This window comes from Panthera leo, chromosome E3 (assembly GCF_018350215.1).
Source record: "Panthera leo isolate Ple1 chromosome E3, P.leo_Ple1_pat1.1, whole genome shotgun sequence".
NCBI classification, from domain to species: domain Eukaryota; kingdom Metazoa; phylum Chordata; class Mammalia; order Carnivora; family Felidae; genus Panthera; species Panthera leo.
Window position 1 is genome coordinate 21,670,460 of NC_056694.1, and position 14,658 is coordinate 21,685,117.

At 44.8% G+C, this 14,658-nt stretch overlaps 1 protein-coding gene across 13 annotated transcripts in view; it reads right to left on the reverse strand.

Moving 5' to 3' along the window:
• The window catches only part of TNRC6A (trinucleotide repeat containing adaptor 6A), a 100,092-nt gene that overhangs the window by 30,736 nt on the left and 54,698 nt on the right, over nt 1-14,658 (reverse strand). For 12 of the 13 annotated variants that reach the window (XR_006197853.1, XM_042922275.1, XM_042922266.1 and 9 more), the window contains 3 exons: nt 3,818-6,400; nt 2,278-2,454; nt 1,078-1,253 (listed from right to left, as the gene is read on the reverse strand). Coding sequence is in view for 12 of the 13 variants with exons in the window: in XM_042922275.1 (XP_042778209.1) it covers nt 1,078-1,253; nt 2,278-2,454; nt 3,818-6,400 (2,936 nt within the window). In the remaining variant the exon portion in view is untranslated. The remainder of the gene's footprint in view (nt 1-1,077; nt 1,254-2,277; nt 2,455-3,817; nt 6,401-14,658) is intronic. The other variant, XM_042922274.1, reaches the window with a different exon arrangement.

A 14,658-nucleotide genomic window follows, 5' to 3' on the forward strand; every position in this document is an offset into this window, starting at 1 on the left:
ATCACAAAAGGTCATGAGGATCAAATGGCTTATGTAAAATATGGGAAAACACTTCATAAACTACATGGAGGCAACAGGCAAATTCAGCCAAATGAAAATCTTTGTAAAGGAAAATGGCAGGTCCTAGACTGAGAATCCCAGGATTGAAAGGGAGGGACCCTGGTGGCCAGCTAGGGGAGCTACTGGATATTTTACCTGCAAGGTCCCTTGGGGTGGGGAGGGGGGTGTAAAAAACAAAACAAAACAAACGTTTCTCAAAAAGGTGGCGGCGGCGGTGGGGCGGGGGGGGGGGGGGGGGGAGGGAGGGGGGAGAACCCCCAGGGGAGGGCCCCCCAGGGAGAACCACCTGGGGGCTGGGCATATATTTTGAAAATGGTCCCCAAGAGAATCTGACACCAGCATCCAATACCATCTCTTAAGAACCTGTGCTTTATGTCAGTGGTCTCAGACCTGGCTCTGCATCAGAGACATTTGGGGTCCAATTTCCAAAACTACAGCAGGTCTGGGGTACAGGAGGTTGTGCTTTTAACAAATGCCATTATGATTCTGATGTGCCGACAGGTTTGGGGGTAACATTTGTCCACATACTGGAGACAAACCAAACAACTCTGATCATTTCTGGGCATTTCTGTCACAGGACCTTTCGGGGTGAGGGAAGGGCTGAGGACGAGGAATGAGAAAGGAAGACGGTGATTCTGGGTAAAGGGGGGTTGGGGGCTCCGGGCGAAGCGGAATGGGAGATGAGCTGGCGGTGGGATGGAAAGAGTCAACATGGAGATTTGCCCTTCTCTTCATCCCCACCACTGCGGGCACCACTCTGGGTGAGGGGCTGTCCCAGGCAGCACTGGTGGAAGGGGAGGAGGAGAGAAATCCCAAGCTGTAGCAGTGGGGAGAAAGGAAGTTCCTGTGGTCTTACGGTTTTCTAGGTGGCTGCCCGTACACGAGGCTACACCTAAATTGGGGACTGCCTAGACTGTACTGGTCGCCATAAATGGGCAGGCAGGACAGCAATTTTTTCTGAGGGTAAACTACCTTTGGAATTCAAAGTTTCAAGGGCTGTGCCCTTGAAATGTTTACCTTCGATGACATTTTCTTTGTATATGGTGGCCAATTTAAAGATGAGTTAAGCTCTTGAGATGAATTACTATTCCACATTCCAATCTCTACATCCTCTTCCTCTTCCCAGCCAGTGGGGCGATTTCCAGGCAATGGCATATCATCACCACACCAGCCATCTTGCATAGATTTTGGCCCTGATTGTGGATTTGTGATACAAAGAGAAACATGCTTTAATCAAACAATTCTTTCTAGAGGATGAGTACTCATTAACAGGGTGGGGCGAGACGGGGGTACCTAAAAAAACCCCGCTTTTACTTCCCTTCCCAAATCTACAGGGCAGAAGTGTATGTTTTATACTGAGTTGAAAGTTCCATTAGGCAAGAATTTTTTTTTCTTTTTAGAAGTAATCTCTACACCCAACATGGGGCCCAAACCCACGACCCCGAGATCAAGAGTCGCATGCTCTACCGACTGAGCCAGCCAGGCACGCCTAAGCCTGAGAATTTTTTTAAATTAAAAATTTCAATGAAACATCTCCCATGCTTTTACAAACAGAAGGTACCTAAGATGGAACAATGGTAGCCTTCTTGTTCACCCTTAACATTCTGCATGGCAGCGCACAGGGCAGAGGATAGAAAAAATTTAAAACTTCATTTTGAAATACATTTTCAACGAGCACGGCCAAAAAGTATTGCAAATCATAAGCAGAAAGTATCTCATCTCTATACTCAGCCTTTGGAAGTCCTACGGGGTACCCCACGCACAACTTATGGGACAGTGACCGTGTTCATCTAAATAACAGGGGTCCTTCTTGAACTTTGTTCATTTTACATATAATATTCAGGGAATTATCTGAAACCTCAGCCGGACATTTTGGATATGCGTCCACATGACTATATATTCAGTCACTCATGCCGGACAGCATAAAAGTTGCTTGACCGTTACTAGATAATCTTATTTGGTAAAATGTAATTTAATTTAGATTTGGTGAAGTATATGCAAATCCTTAATAGTTAGCACAGTTCTAAGGAAAGGTAAGAAAATTCACAACGATAAAAGAGCAAACCAAGTTACGAATTCAAAGAGCCAGTGAAATCATCCAGTATGATAATACAGGAATACATTTACAATATAAACATTATCTGATTATTTACAGTCCTAGTCAACGACCGATCACCACTGTGACAAAATAGCTACCAGGAATTATCAACAACTTACCAGATTTGCTTAACGCTTGAGGACCAACAGAGCTGGAGCCCCACGTGGACGTGCTGGATGCCGCAGCAACGGGCTCCCCCCAGCTGGGACCACTGTCTATGGGTTTACCCCATGCTGAAGTACCATTATCCACAGTTGTGGCTGGAGTAGAAGGCTCCCCCCAGGGCTCACCCCAGCCTTTAGAAAGTGTGGGAAAAGAAGTCATCAGCACATGGTAGGGTGGGGCGGTGGAATAAGGGGCAGTAAGGAATACTTTAGGGAACAAAAGATGAAGACCTTCACATTCGCGTATCTAATAATGATGCTGTGATGCGCAAAAACAGATGGCATCTGTTTTATGCAAAGATGACGAGTCATTTCCCATTATGATAGTTTAGCCAGTGATGTGACTTTTTCCACCTCTTCTTTCCTAACTGCCCTCTGGGTGTAGAGCAGACTGCTTCCAATAACCCCGATTATGGCAAGTTATCTTCCTTCGAAGACGAACTTAATTCCTGGGAAAGTCAAGTCACTCTGAGCCAAACCTAGTGAATTCAAGCGGGTGATCAAGCCGCGTTAACAGCGTGTGGATGAAATTTGTACCCTAAGGGCAACCTTTCAACATCACTGTTCTGGGATAAACAAAAATGAACTGCCAGACTAACAAAAGGTAGGTATCCGATTTTTATACCTGCTGGACAATGCTTCTTAAAAATTCTGAAGTGTTAAGTTGCCCAAAGCAAACCCATCAACATTGTTTAAAAGAACCCAAACAGCCTTTCCCTCAGATAGGCACCTGTTTCTTCTAAGAATTAAATTCAAATTAATACAATAAGCTCTACTTGGGAGACGAATTAGATGCTGAGAGGTTAGTTTATGAAAACACTGCTATCGCTACGTCCGGTGGGATTATTATTCAATAAAACCTCCATTAACAAAGACAATGCATTCCAGTGACACTTAATGAAAACCTCATTGTCAAGATAATCTGCAGAGATGGCAATCAGTTCCTTGTTATGGGAGGAAAGTGGAACGTACCACCAGAAAAGTATTATCAAATGTGTTAAGCACACATACACACTGTGTGTCTAACAGACTTGGATTTCAGGCCTCCTTAAATAAATGTCTCTGGAGGCCAAATACAGCACCTGGTGTTTAGAGTATTATACTTGGATGCTTGCTGTATTTCTGGGACTACTGTAGTCAAATAACAAAACCAAGAAGTGACGGCTAGGCTCCGGAGAAGTGGGAAATGTACGGCATTCCCACTCGACACCACTTTTCCGACTCTGCCTTCTGAAGCCTTCCTAACAGAGAATGGAGCGCGTGAGGGTCACAACCAGCGCGGCCACCGGCAGAGCTCCGCTCCCTCATGTTACACACCTTGCCCGTTACCATCTTCCCTAGAAGCTTCTCCTGCATTAGAGCAGAAAAGCCCTTTGCGTGCATATCCAACTACTCTGTGAAACAAATCTTAACAGCAGCGGTAAACGAAACGAGGCTACTGCAGTCCTGGGGGGTGCTGTGTGACACCACCAGACTCGACCCGGTGGAAACTTACCGGAGCCGCCGCCCGTCTCTTTGCTGGAGATGGCACTTGCAGACGGGAGCAGCTGCTGGACCTGTGCTTGCTGGTCTGAACGGCCGCTGCCGTTCGGGACGTTTCTGTTCCACATGTTCACATTTTTGTAGTTGTACTTGCTTGGGTCTCCCCAAGCCGAAGTTCCGTCATCAATCTCCATTTTGCGACGTATGGATTCCGGGGATGGTTCCTCCCAGCCTGTGGGCTCTTCTTCCTTTGTCGGGGCTGGTATAGGTCCTCCCAGCCAGCCTGTACCGGGAGGTTTGCCTGTAGCTGGCGGGATCCCCCAGGATCCGACAAGGTCTTGTGGCTTGTTCCAGTCTGGAGAACCGACTGGCTTCGACGAATCTCCCCAACCTAGAGACTGATTAGACTTTGGAGGATCTCCCCATCCCTGGGAAGGATTAGGTTTAGAAGATTCATCCCATCCTGATGAATTATTTGGATTTATGTTATTTCCCCAAGTAAAAGAACTAGTTTTACCAAGTTCGTTCCAACCGGAAACGGACCGGTCACTGTCACTACCTCCTGAGCTAGATTTCTTATTAGCCTCACCCCAATGGTTACTCCTTGAAGTTTCTCCCCAGTTATCGCTGGCGGACACGGCCCACCCTTGGTTTGATTTTTGCCCGTCACCCCATCCCTGTTTGCTCTTTTGCGAATCATTCCACGTGGACTTCTCTTCTTTGCAGTTCCCCCACTGATTGCTCTTGACCGTTCCTGTAGCAGCAGAATCATCTTCCCATCCCCCCTGGCAGTTCGAGCCTTTGGAATCTCCCCACCGCAGAGCAGGTTTGGGATCTCCCCACCCCGATACAGATGAGGTATCGTTACTAGTAGGGCTAGTCTTATCTACACACGCCCCTGAGTTAAAAGTCTGTGTGGCAGAGCTTCCCCAGGCCTCTGTCCCATTGTCAGTCTTTCTTTCCCCTCTAGGTGAAGTTTCGGTGTCCCAGGCAGTATTCTGCTTAATCGGAGTCTGTCCCCAACCAGAGTTGGAGAGGACACGTGGATCCAAGTCAGTCCTGTTCACGATGCTTTGGAGTAATGTGTGCTGATCAATTTTCCTCCTATCTCTACTCTGACTTTCCCCAGTTGCTTTTTCCTCGAGGCGTCCAGTGCTTTCTGTACTACCTTCACTCTCCACTGTTCCTCCTGTTTTGGCCCACACGCTGTTCTGCTCGTTTGTCTGGGATGTGGCAGCACCCTGATCCTCTTCCTCAGTAGATTTCCATCCGTTTGTAAACTTCTTACCATTGCCGTTTGCACTGTCATTGGAATGCTGATTGCTAGGCAGTTTGCTCCACTCCGCGCCGGGTAGATTAGTGCCAGTGTTTTGTGCGGGAGCTCCCCACCCTCTTCGACTTCCTCCAGAACTGGCGCCATTCCCGCTTCCCCATGACGCACTCTGGGAACCCGCTGCCCCGGACTCCCACACGCCTCCTCCTTTATTTGCGTTAACTTGAAAGTTAGTGCCCACAGGCCCATTCATGCCAGGCTGCATTAGAGTTGCATTCACAGTGTCACCATTAGCTTGGCCGTTAGGGCTCGAACATTTGTCTCCAGAGTAATTAGAACCATAGGCACCCCACGTAGTACCGTAAGAGCCTCCACTTTTTGACTCTCCATTGCTAAGGTGAGAAAGGGAAGTGCCATTCATAACTGACGGAGCCTGTATCTGAGGAGGATTCATTGTGCTCACACGCCAGGCCCCTGTATTACTAGGCAGTTCATTATTCTGTACTGAACCGGAGTTTGGTAAACTAGAGGTCATAAAGTTAGTAGTGTTATTTGGTCCAGTCATTTCAGTGGTAATATTCTGAGGTTGACCACTGAATGAAACCTTCTGTGTACCACTTACTTCAGATTCACAAGTTTCCTGAAGGCTTCCCCAGGTACCATGGGTGGCAGAGCCACCCACTTTAGAGTTAATACTCTGATTGTTAGGCATCTGGCCTATGGTACTGCACTGAATATTGATGCCGGAACTACCGCTCCCTACAGGCCCTTTTAGGGCAAGTCCGTTGTTTTCTAATACTGGCCAGGCACCATGGTTGCTAGCTGGATTCAAAGTGCTTGGATTTAACCCTCCATTTGATGAAGAACTTACAGTGCCCCAAGCATTCATTCTATTGTTGCTACTTTCTGATTTGCTTTCAGGAGCATCCACAGAGACCTGACATGTGCTTATTATGGCTCCATGGGAAAAACCCCATGGCCCAGTACTACCTCCATGGCCCACATTATTGCTGCTGCTACCAACCACAAACTTGTTTTGGGAACCAAGTCCAGTGCTATTCCGAAGGCCATCTTTTTCACCACCTGTGTTCCCTGAAGCCATGATAGTGATGTTTCTCTCTGATTCAGAACTGGAGACAGAATCAGCATCCATACATTCTGAAGCCAACTCTGGATCACTGCCAGGGACTGAGGGCCATACTTCTTTCTCAGGGGAGTCGTTCACAACAGCATTCTTACAATTTGTGCTAGAGTCACTCGGAGAAGACACAGGTCCCCGCTGCGAATTTTCATAATGGGATCCTGAAGTGTTGTGGTTTAGATCTAGAGTAAAGGAGAAGTACAAAAACACTTAGGAAGGGTCTGAGAAAATGATAAGTACGTTATAAATGTATGTGGTTCCGCCATACTGACAAATACGATACTTGGCAGTATGGTTACAAAGGCACTGGGTATATGCCAGCCGCCAACGTTTCTCATCCAATTGTTAATCCCACACGGGAAGGGTATTTTGCTGCTTTGTTCACTGATGTTATCCTATAAGCCTAAAGCAGCACCTGGAACATAAGAGCCCCCTCTCAATAAATATCTGCTGAATGAACAAACTGTTACCTTATCAGCAAAGAAAAGAATTTTGGTGTCAGGAAGGACTAGGTGATAGTAAGCGTATTAGCATAATGAGGCAACCCAGGCCTAGAGGCCTGACATGAGAAAGAAGGGGTTGGAAAGTAGATGGGTACGGACAAATAGACAAACTTGATTAAATGTATTAGAAATATACTAGAAATGCCTTCTTGTCTTCCCTTTCTTAGAACGGCTTTTTCACACAACTGTTTTTGGGTATTATAACATGCTTATAAAAATTACAAAGTCTTTTCCATTATATTTCCATTTCATTAGTGTTTATACTCAACCTGAAATACTGCACACAAGTCAGCATATTTTTAGTTCCATTCCCCTTCATAAAAATTTAATTTACCTTCACAGCCATGTTTTTTTAGAAGATCACAGAATTGCGAGGATTAAAAAAATCAAGGGCAGACACTGGACACTATTAATGACCGACCAGTCATATAATCCTATACTCTTGGCCTCACCGCTGTATCTCATCATCTAGTTATTTTGCCGCAGGTAGGGGGCAGGCAGTTCTCATGTTTCTAATACCTTCCCAGATTCATTACTCTCACTTGGCTTAAGGATCTGGTAGTTAGTAGTTTCTCAGAGATGCTAACCTGCATAAGATGTCTGCATTTAGACTGCCTTTAGGGGGTCGCTTATGTTGTAGTTCTCGACTAGAGTGGTAATCAGAATCCTATGTGGTGCTTCTAAATAACCCACGGGTTCAAGTCATATCCCAGACTCAATGAGCCAACCGCCAGGGACTGGAGGCCTAGAAAACATATATAACTCACTATCAGGATGTTGCTAATGTGGAAAACCAGGTTCACCTGGTATCATTTTGTCTCAAAGCACAACCTCCAAGCAGCAAAACATTATGAGCTAGAAAAGAGTAGCAGAAAAAAGGACTAAAGAGAAACCAAAAGCATGTATATAATTCACTAAATACATGAAATTTAAAGTTCTATGAGAGACTCTGGTCTCCGCTCCCTGTTTGAGAGTCAGGTTTTTTCAGCTGCCAAATCAAGTTTGCCATCTTTCATTGCCTGTGAGAAGGATTTTTGTCACAAAACACAAGACACCGAACAGTCTGTCTCGTTGGGCAAAAACAAGCCAATACACGGACTAGCACCTGCACCGCCAGCAACATCATTCAGTACCATGGGTCATGTGTTTTCTATGCATTTTTGTCACTGACTCCTTGGAACGACCCTAAAGCACAGCTATTACCTTCAACTTTGTAGACGGGGAAATCGAGGCCCAGAGGGTAAGTTATAGCACAGGTGAGGAAGAGCGGATTCAGCACTTGGGTGAAAAAACTAGGTGGCTAATAACAACACAGCTGGAACTCTAGAGACACAGAGGTTCAAGTCCGGGCTCTATGCAGCAGCTGTATGACCAAGTCTGCAGACTGGGGACACAAACTGCACCACGCCACCCAGCCGGGAGCTACACTGTCCTGTGTAAAGTATTTAGTTCAACACCAGCTTCGAGGAACTGCTCCACGGAGCGCCAACTGGGTACAGTGAGTAAGAGCACAGCTCTGTTGCCAGACTGCTTGGACTTAAAAGCTGCCCTGCCATTTACTAGCTGTGTGATCACAGGCAAGAGGCTCCGTCTTCCTGCAAATTAGTTTCCTCATCTGTAAAGCAGGGACGATAATAATACCCATCACAAATAGCTGGAAGATTGAGTGGTTAATAATTAAAAGTGCTTTGAACCATACCTGATCCAGAGTAGGTACTTAATAAATGAGGGCGGTTATTATCACTGATTAATATATAGTGACGATTACTGGGATTTTTCAGTCCTGTCTCCAAAGCACATTTTTCACTCCATCACGTCTATCTCAGGAAGAACAAAACTGGAAAGCATACAACAACCTGCTTACTTTAAATCTCTACATAACTCACAAAGAATGCTAATTCCTGAATTATTCCCCCACAGGCACCTCCTCTCAAAGGGGGAAAAAAGTTCCTGCTTCTTTATTGCTTTTCTTCATCTCAGTAAGTTTCCTAAAACCTAAGATTTATCCTTGCTTGCTTCCTGAGCGCGGCAAATCCTAAACACTGCCAAGCCCCAAATCCATCCACATCTCCAAATCTAAATAATCAAGCCGCCGCCACCGCCGCCGCCGCCGCCGCCACCACCACCACCACCACCACCACCACCATCATCTCAAAGGCTAGAGCAAAAGTACTTGTTTCCATTCTTTGTTTTTCTGCAAGCGCGTGTTTTCTTGCCACTTCCAAATAGCAGGAGTCAGTAAGTAAGATCAAGAATGTTAGACAAAACTACTTAAGCTGAAAATAAACGAACAGACCTGGAATTTAACACTGAAACAGCAAAAGCACTCCCATAACGACAGGAAAAAGGTAGGATAGGTGTCGTCAACACTAATACGCAGCCTTGTGCTGGAAGATGATCCAGAAAAAGGTACGGAGAGCAGACAGGAAACAAAGCAGGTTAACATGTAAAAGCCATGGTTTTCCTATACACCAGAAATAGTCAATGAGAAAATGTGATTGAAAAAGGATCCTAACTGCAGCAGCCACAGAAACTATAAAGCAGCTTGGAACAAAGCTAACAAAAATATTTAGTCATTTATGATTACATTTGATTGCAGGCCACAGAAGACAACTTGATTAAATACAGAAACTTGTTCCTGAATAAGAAGATAATAATAATATTCTTTCTTAAAGTTTAATTCAATTAGAAGAAATTGCCAGCAGGAGTCTGTAACTTGGTTTAAGTGACTTAAAGATTCATGTAGAACATAAGAAAATTCAAAAAAAAATCTCAGGAGTGGGAGAGGGTGGGGGAAACTGCATGATCATGCAACAGCTAGCCAGTGCTGCACTGCCCGAGTGTCTAAGCTTTAACCGAACAGTAAAAGCAAACCAGAAACAGATCCAAGCATTTGTGAAATGTTAGCATTTTAAATCAACAGGAGAAAAGGAATATCCAATACTTTAAAAAGATTTCTTGAAATGAGACAAAATTTGTCAAAAATAATTTCATATGATTGTGTTAAAAGGTGAAACCATGAAGTCACCAGTGAATGAGAATTTTTATACATAAAAAAGTAAAAAAAAAAAAAACAAAACAAACAACAAAAAACAAAAAACCCACAAAACAAAGGACCTAGATCTGACTACTTGCCCCAAATGCGAAGCCTTTTTATGTCAGAATACATCAAAAGCAAGCAAGCAAACAAACAAAAAAAAACCCCCCAGCAAACAGCATGATACATTTTGCAAACCAAATTCTATCACCTTTAATGTTAGTAAAAATTTCTCAGAATCTAGTCATGAGCTGGTTTGGAGGTGGTGGTGGTCTAAATGTGTCTTTTGCTATATATTTCTATGTATTTTAGGAAAAGGAGAGATCCAGCAGCACTTATTAGCTAAAATTCCATTTTTAATCTGAAAACTATTTGATACTTTCAAAAAAACCTAAAAGAGTATTTTGAAAACTGTTTACCAAGGACCTTTTGGTTATGAAAAATGTGCAGTTTAGACAGAGGTGGGGAGATCCTCGTCTAATTAAGGTGTAAAAAGAAGAGGGTTCCTCGGCGATTGCAACTAAAACATTTCAGAGACTGAGATTATTTCAGAATTGGGAGAGGTCAAATTTTTAGTATGTTTCCCTTACAGATAAGGAAACCAAAACCCATCATCACAAATGATCCAGAGGATAAACCCAGAGGAACCTTATTAACAATCCTGTTAAGTTTTTCCAGGAAACAGCAAGCAACAGCGAGACTGTGAAACCCCGTGTTGGCGTGAGGAAAGGGGACAGTGGAGTTTTACTGAGTGTGGTGCAAAACACAAATCTGTACACACGGCAATGATGTGGGCAAACTAAGATCTGTATGACTGTGCTTTAACTGCAGAACACTGGAAATGCAAACTACCACCGGCTCCTAGTCTCTCAAGGGTGCTGGGGGCAGCTCTAGCATCACATCTCAAGAAGAAAGGTATCACTTCCTAGAGCCTCTGCACAAAGATCAAAGCGGGCGTGTGCAGGCAGAGCACAGACTGGCTATAATTCAAGTGATTTGTAAATTAACAGTATAATCTGCTCAGGAAGAATTTAGATTCAAGAAAGTTCATTTACTTTTCTTATTAAATATATAGCATATAACAGATTTAACAGTTAAACATGTGCTTTCTGCCTTAAAGACTTCATTCTCACCAGAGGAGAAAGTCCTTCAGAAGTAAATAGTACTTCCGTGTCATAGTATTTCTGGGAAGGATGATGCAGTATCACTGGGAATATGAGAGGCTGACATGCACAATTTCAAACAGCACTCAAGGGACAAAGTCTAGAACGTTTCTTTCAGTTATTCTGGCCTCTAGTCCAGGGGCTGGGAAAACTTTTCCCGTGAAGGTCCGATTAGTGAAAATTTTAAGTCTTGCCAGTCAGATGGTCTCTGTGGCAACCACTCTGCCACTGTGGCCTGGAAGCAGGCATAAAAACAATGTGGACACGAGTGGCGTGGCAGTCTTCCAGTAAAACTTGACTGGAATGGGCTGCAAGCCATCCTCTTCTAGATTAAAGAAGACAAAAGCAATACTACCAACCAAATGTGATGCACGGATCATGGTTGGTTTCTGGTTTGTGACACGAGGTGAGGCTGCTGGGAGACAACCATAAAAGACAATCTCAGGGGTGCTGCTCCAGACCAGATGGTGAGTGCCTCGATGGGGCCAGTGGTGATGGCCATCCCCGGGAGAGGAAAGCTGAGACATGTGGGAGATGAACCAGCAGGACCTGGACAACCAGTGGCCCGTGAGACATGAGTTTAAGATTTCTAGATGGCTGGTGCTGGATGATGGGGGTGCCAACCTTCTGAGCAATGGAACCCAGAAAGAGACACTGGAATGTGGCCAGATGAGAAGTTCCATTTTGGACGTGTGGGGTTTGAGGGGCCTCACATCAGCTGAAGACATCCAGAGGACATGAACCTAAAACTGGGGAGAGATCTGAAGCAAAGCCATGGGGGGGAATAAAACCTGAAAATTGGTCAAAGAAAAGGGAAAGAATGCAAGAGCTTTCAGGAGGAGGGCGCGATCAACAAAAATGTAGGTGTCTATTAAGATAAAAACGGAAAAGTCTGTTTTTTGCCACAACTAAAACTAAAAATAAGTTAGTCTGGATTTGTCGTTCAGAAGATCAGTGACCTTAGGAAGAGCTATTTTAGTCAAGTGAGCAGGAGCCAGACTACAGAGGACTGAAGTGATGTATCGGAGAGTACAAATATAGACCACTCTGCGAGACGGTGGAGGAGAGAAATTCTGTGATTCCTCAGGAGACTGGGAGTTTAAATTTTTCTTAAAAAGACGATACAAGCTTAACTAGGTTTATAGACTAAGGGCGAAGAGGTGCGAGTAGAGAGCAAAAAGCAGAAGCTCCGGGACAGCAAGGACGTGAACCACACTGAAAAGGCAGTAAAGAGCACAGGTGGATGGACAATATTTTCATCTTGAAACACCTCTGGAAACCTTAACATTTTCTTTTTCATTAAAACAGCCCCGTTTCTTGGTCATTCCCCATGATAGCTCAAATGACCTTGAGATCTCTTAAAAAAAAAAAAAAATTCAAACGTAGTAAAGGCTATGAAAAGTAATGCAGACAATACCCACATGCCCCTCCCCGTGAGAAATAACTAATACAAAAAAGTCCTGTGCACCCTTCTCTGACCACATCTCCTCCCTTCCCCAGTGAGTCACCGAGGGGTAACCACTCAAAATGCTGTATCTGAACTCATCTCTAAGCAATACAGAATGCTGTTTTGCAGGCTTTATATTTTATATAAACGATATCCTACCATAAACAAACAAAATGACATTCTTGGAAGAACCAGTGGAACTGTGAACACGAACTACGTATTACAAGATACTGAACGTGCCCCCTCTTTGCGCAGGGGTGGATCGTGGCATCATGGTTGCACAGGAGACGATCCTTATTCTTGGGGAACTTCCTGTAGCAGTATTAAAGGTGAAGTGTAATGAATGTGCACGTGTGTGCACACGTATGTACACATGATGGGGAAGTGTACACGTGAAGGCGAGGAGGAAGGTGAGGGAAGGAGGTGTGTATGTGAAGTCAAGGTGGGAACTACTAAGAACCGCTGGATCTGGGTGCAGGGTACACGGGGATTTGTTTCTCTCTCCCTTTATCCCTTATTATCCCAGCTGGATAATAAAACGTGGGTCGGAACACTTTGGCCCCGTAAGAACAATACTGCTGCCAGCCCTGTTAGGTGCATCAGCGCCGCCCAGATCCTTTATTACCTAAAGGCCTCTAGGTCCCCCAAACTGAAGTGTTATTTGGGCAGCAGCAAAGCCCGATACCCGAAGGCTCTAAGTCCCTTGGCACGGACCGAAAGCATCGTGCGTGTTTGAGGCCCGGCCACAAACGGGAAGCTGGGCACGCAGAACAGTGTGGTTTGACCGGCGCAGCAGGGTTCTAAAGGCTGGCACAGGTATTTCGGAAGGGTACAAAACTCAGTACAGTTGCCCCAGTTCCCATCACTCTTTCTCATCTTCTACTTCACTTACTTGCCAGGCCCTCGGAGGGGCTGAGCTTGTGACCTCTGATTCACGAAGTACTATTCTCATCTAGGTGAGACCCCTGCTCCCTGACTGCACTGAATAAACGAGAAATGAGTTCTGTGAGGACAAGGGAGGTGTATCCAGCACTCCTCACTTTTATCATGAAAACTTTAAGCAAATAGCTGCGTATTTATTGTATGTACTGATTAACACGTCAAATCATCTCCATTAACTGCATCTGTTCGGGAAACAAAAATGTCAAACACGGATACAAAAATTAAAAGTTAAGATTGTGTTCGTACAATTCGGAACTGCATGCGGTTCACAACACCGCGGCTTTTGTGTCTGTGGACCGCTGCTCAAGTTGTTTACAACATAGGCTACGCCGCTCCTCACTGATCACTAGCCTAAGCTCGAATCTGTAAAATGAGGCTTGAATGTGTTCGTGAGGTGTGTGCATCGTAGCGAACACCCGCTAAAGGTTAGTCGTTACTGCTGTAAATTCCCCTCAGAGGCCAGGGCAGGCCTGACAGTCTCAGGCGGCTTCCCTGGCTCACAGACACCCGGCGGTCTCTTACGTGGCTAAAGTTGCTCCTACTCTGAGTAGCGCCTACAAAGAGGTTTTAATGTAAACATGCGACATATGCTGGTAAGGGGGGTTCGCAAATGTTTTCAAAACAGATAAAAGCACAAGTCTGGTTTTTCTGCAGAGCACTCTGCCTTTGTCATTCACAAGCCTCCGGGCTCAGCCAGACTGCCGACTGCCGCACCCTCCTGGCTTCCGGCTCCACCTCCACATTAAGGCAGTGCCCCCTCGGAAAGTCCTTGGAGAAACACGCAGGATACTTTTCCTTTTCAGCCTCTGTTGAAGATTTCTTCCTATGCTCACACAGGCCTTCTTTTCATCTGAATGCACATCTGTCATTCTTGGGGATTTCTGACCACTACCCACTTTTGAGAAAAACACTCTTACACTCCTATTGGTCCATTTCAAAAACACCTTTGTTCTTTCATGTCCCAAACTGAAAAAGCGTATTCAACATCATACCATTTTCTAAATTTACTGGCCCCCTTCCCTGTTTGTTTTGTGAACTCCGATGCCACCAGTTTGGCGTGTAGTAGGTACTCGAGCACGTGTTGTGTGAGTAGCCTCTCCTAAGGTTTCAACCACACTTTTAGAAAACATGCTGATGACTCAATACATCTGTTCCCAATCTGATTTCTCAGATGAACTTCACACCAAATTAACTGCTTGGCATCATATATAATGTCTAAACCAGACTCTTCTTCCTGAAAAGTACAAGTTCTTCTGTAAAAGTTTTGGGGAAGATAATTCATTCAGCACCTAAACATTAGGCGCCAAGCTACATGCTTAAAACACATCGCACAGTTTAATCCTCAAAG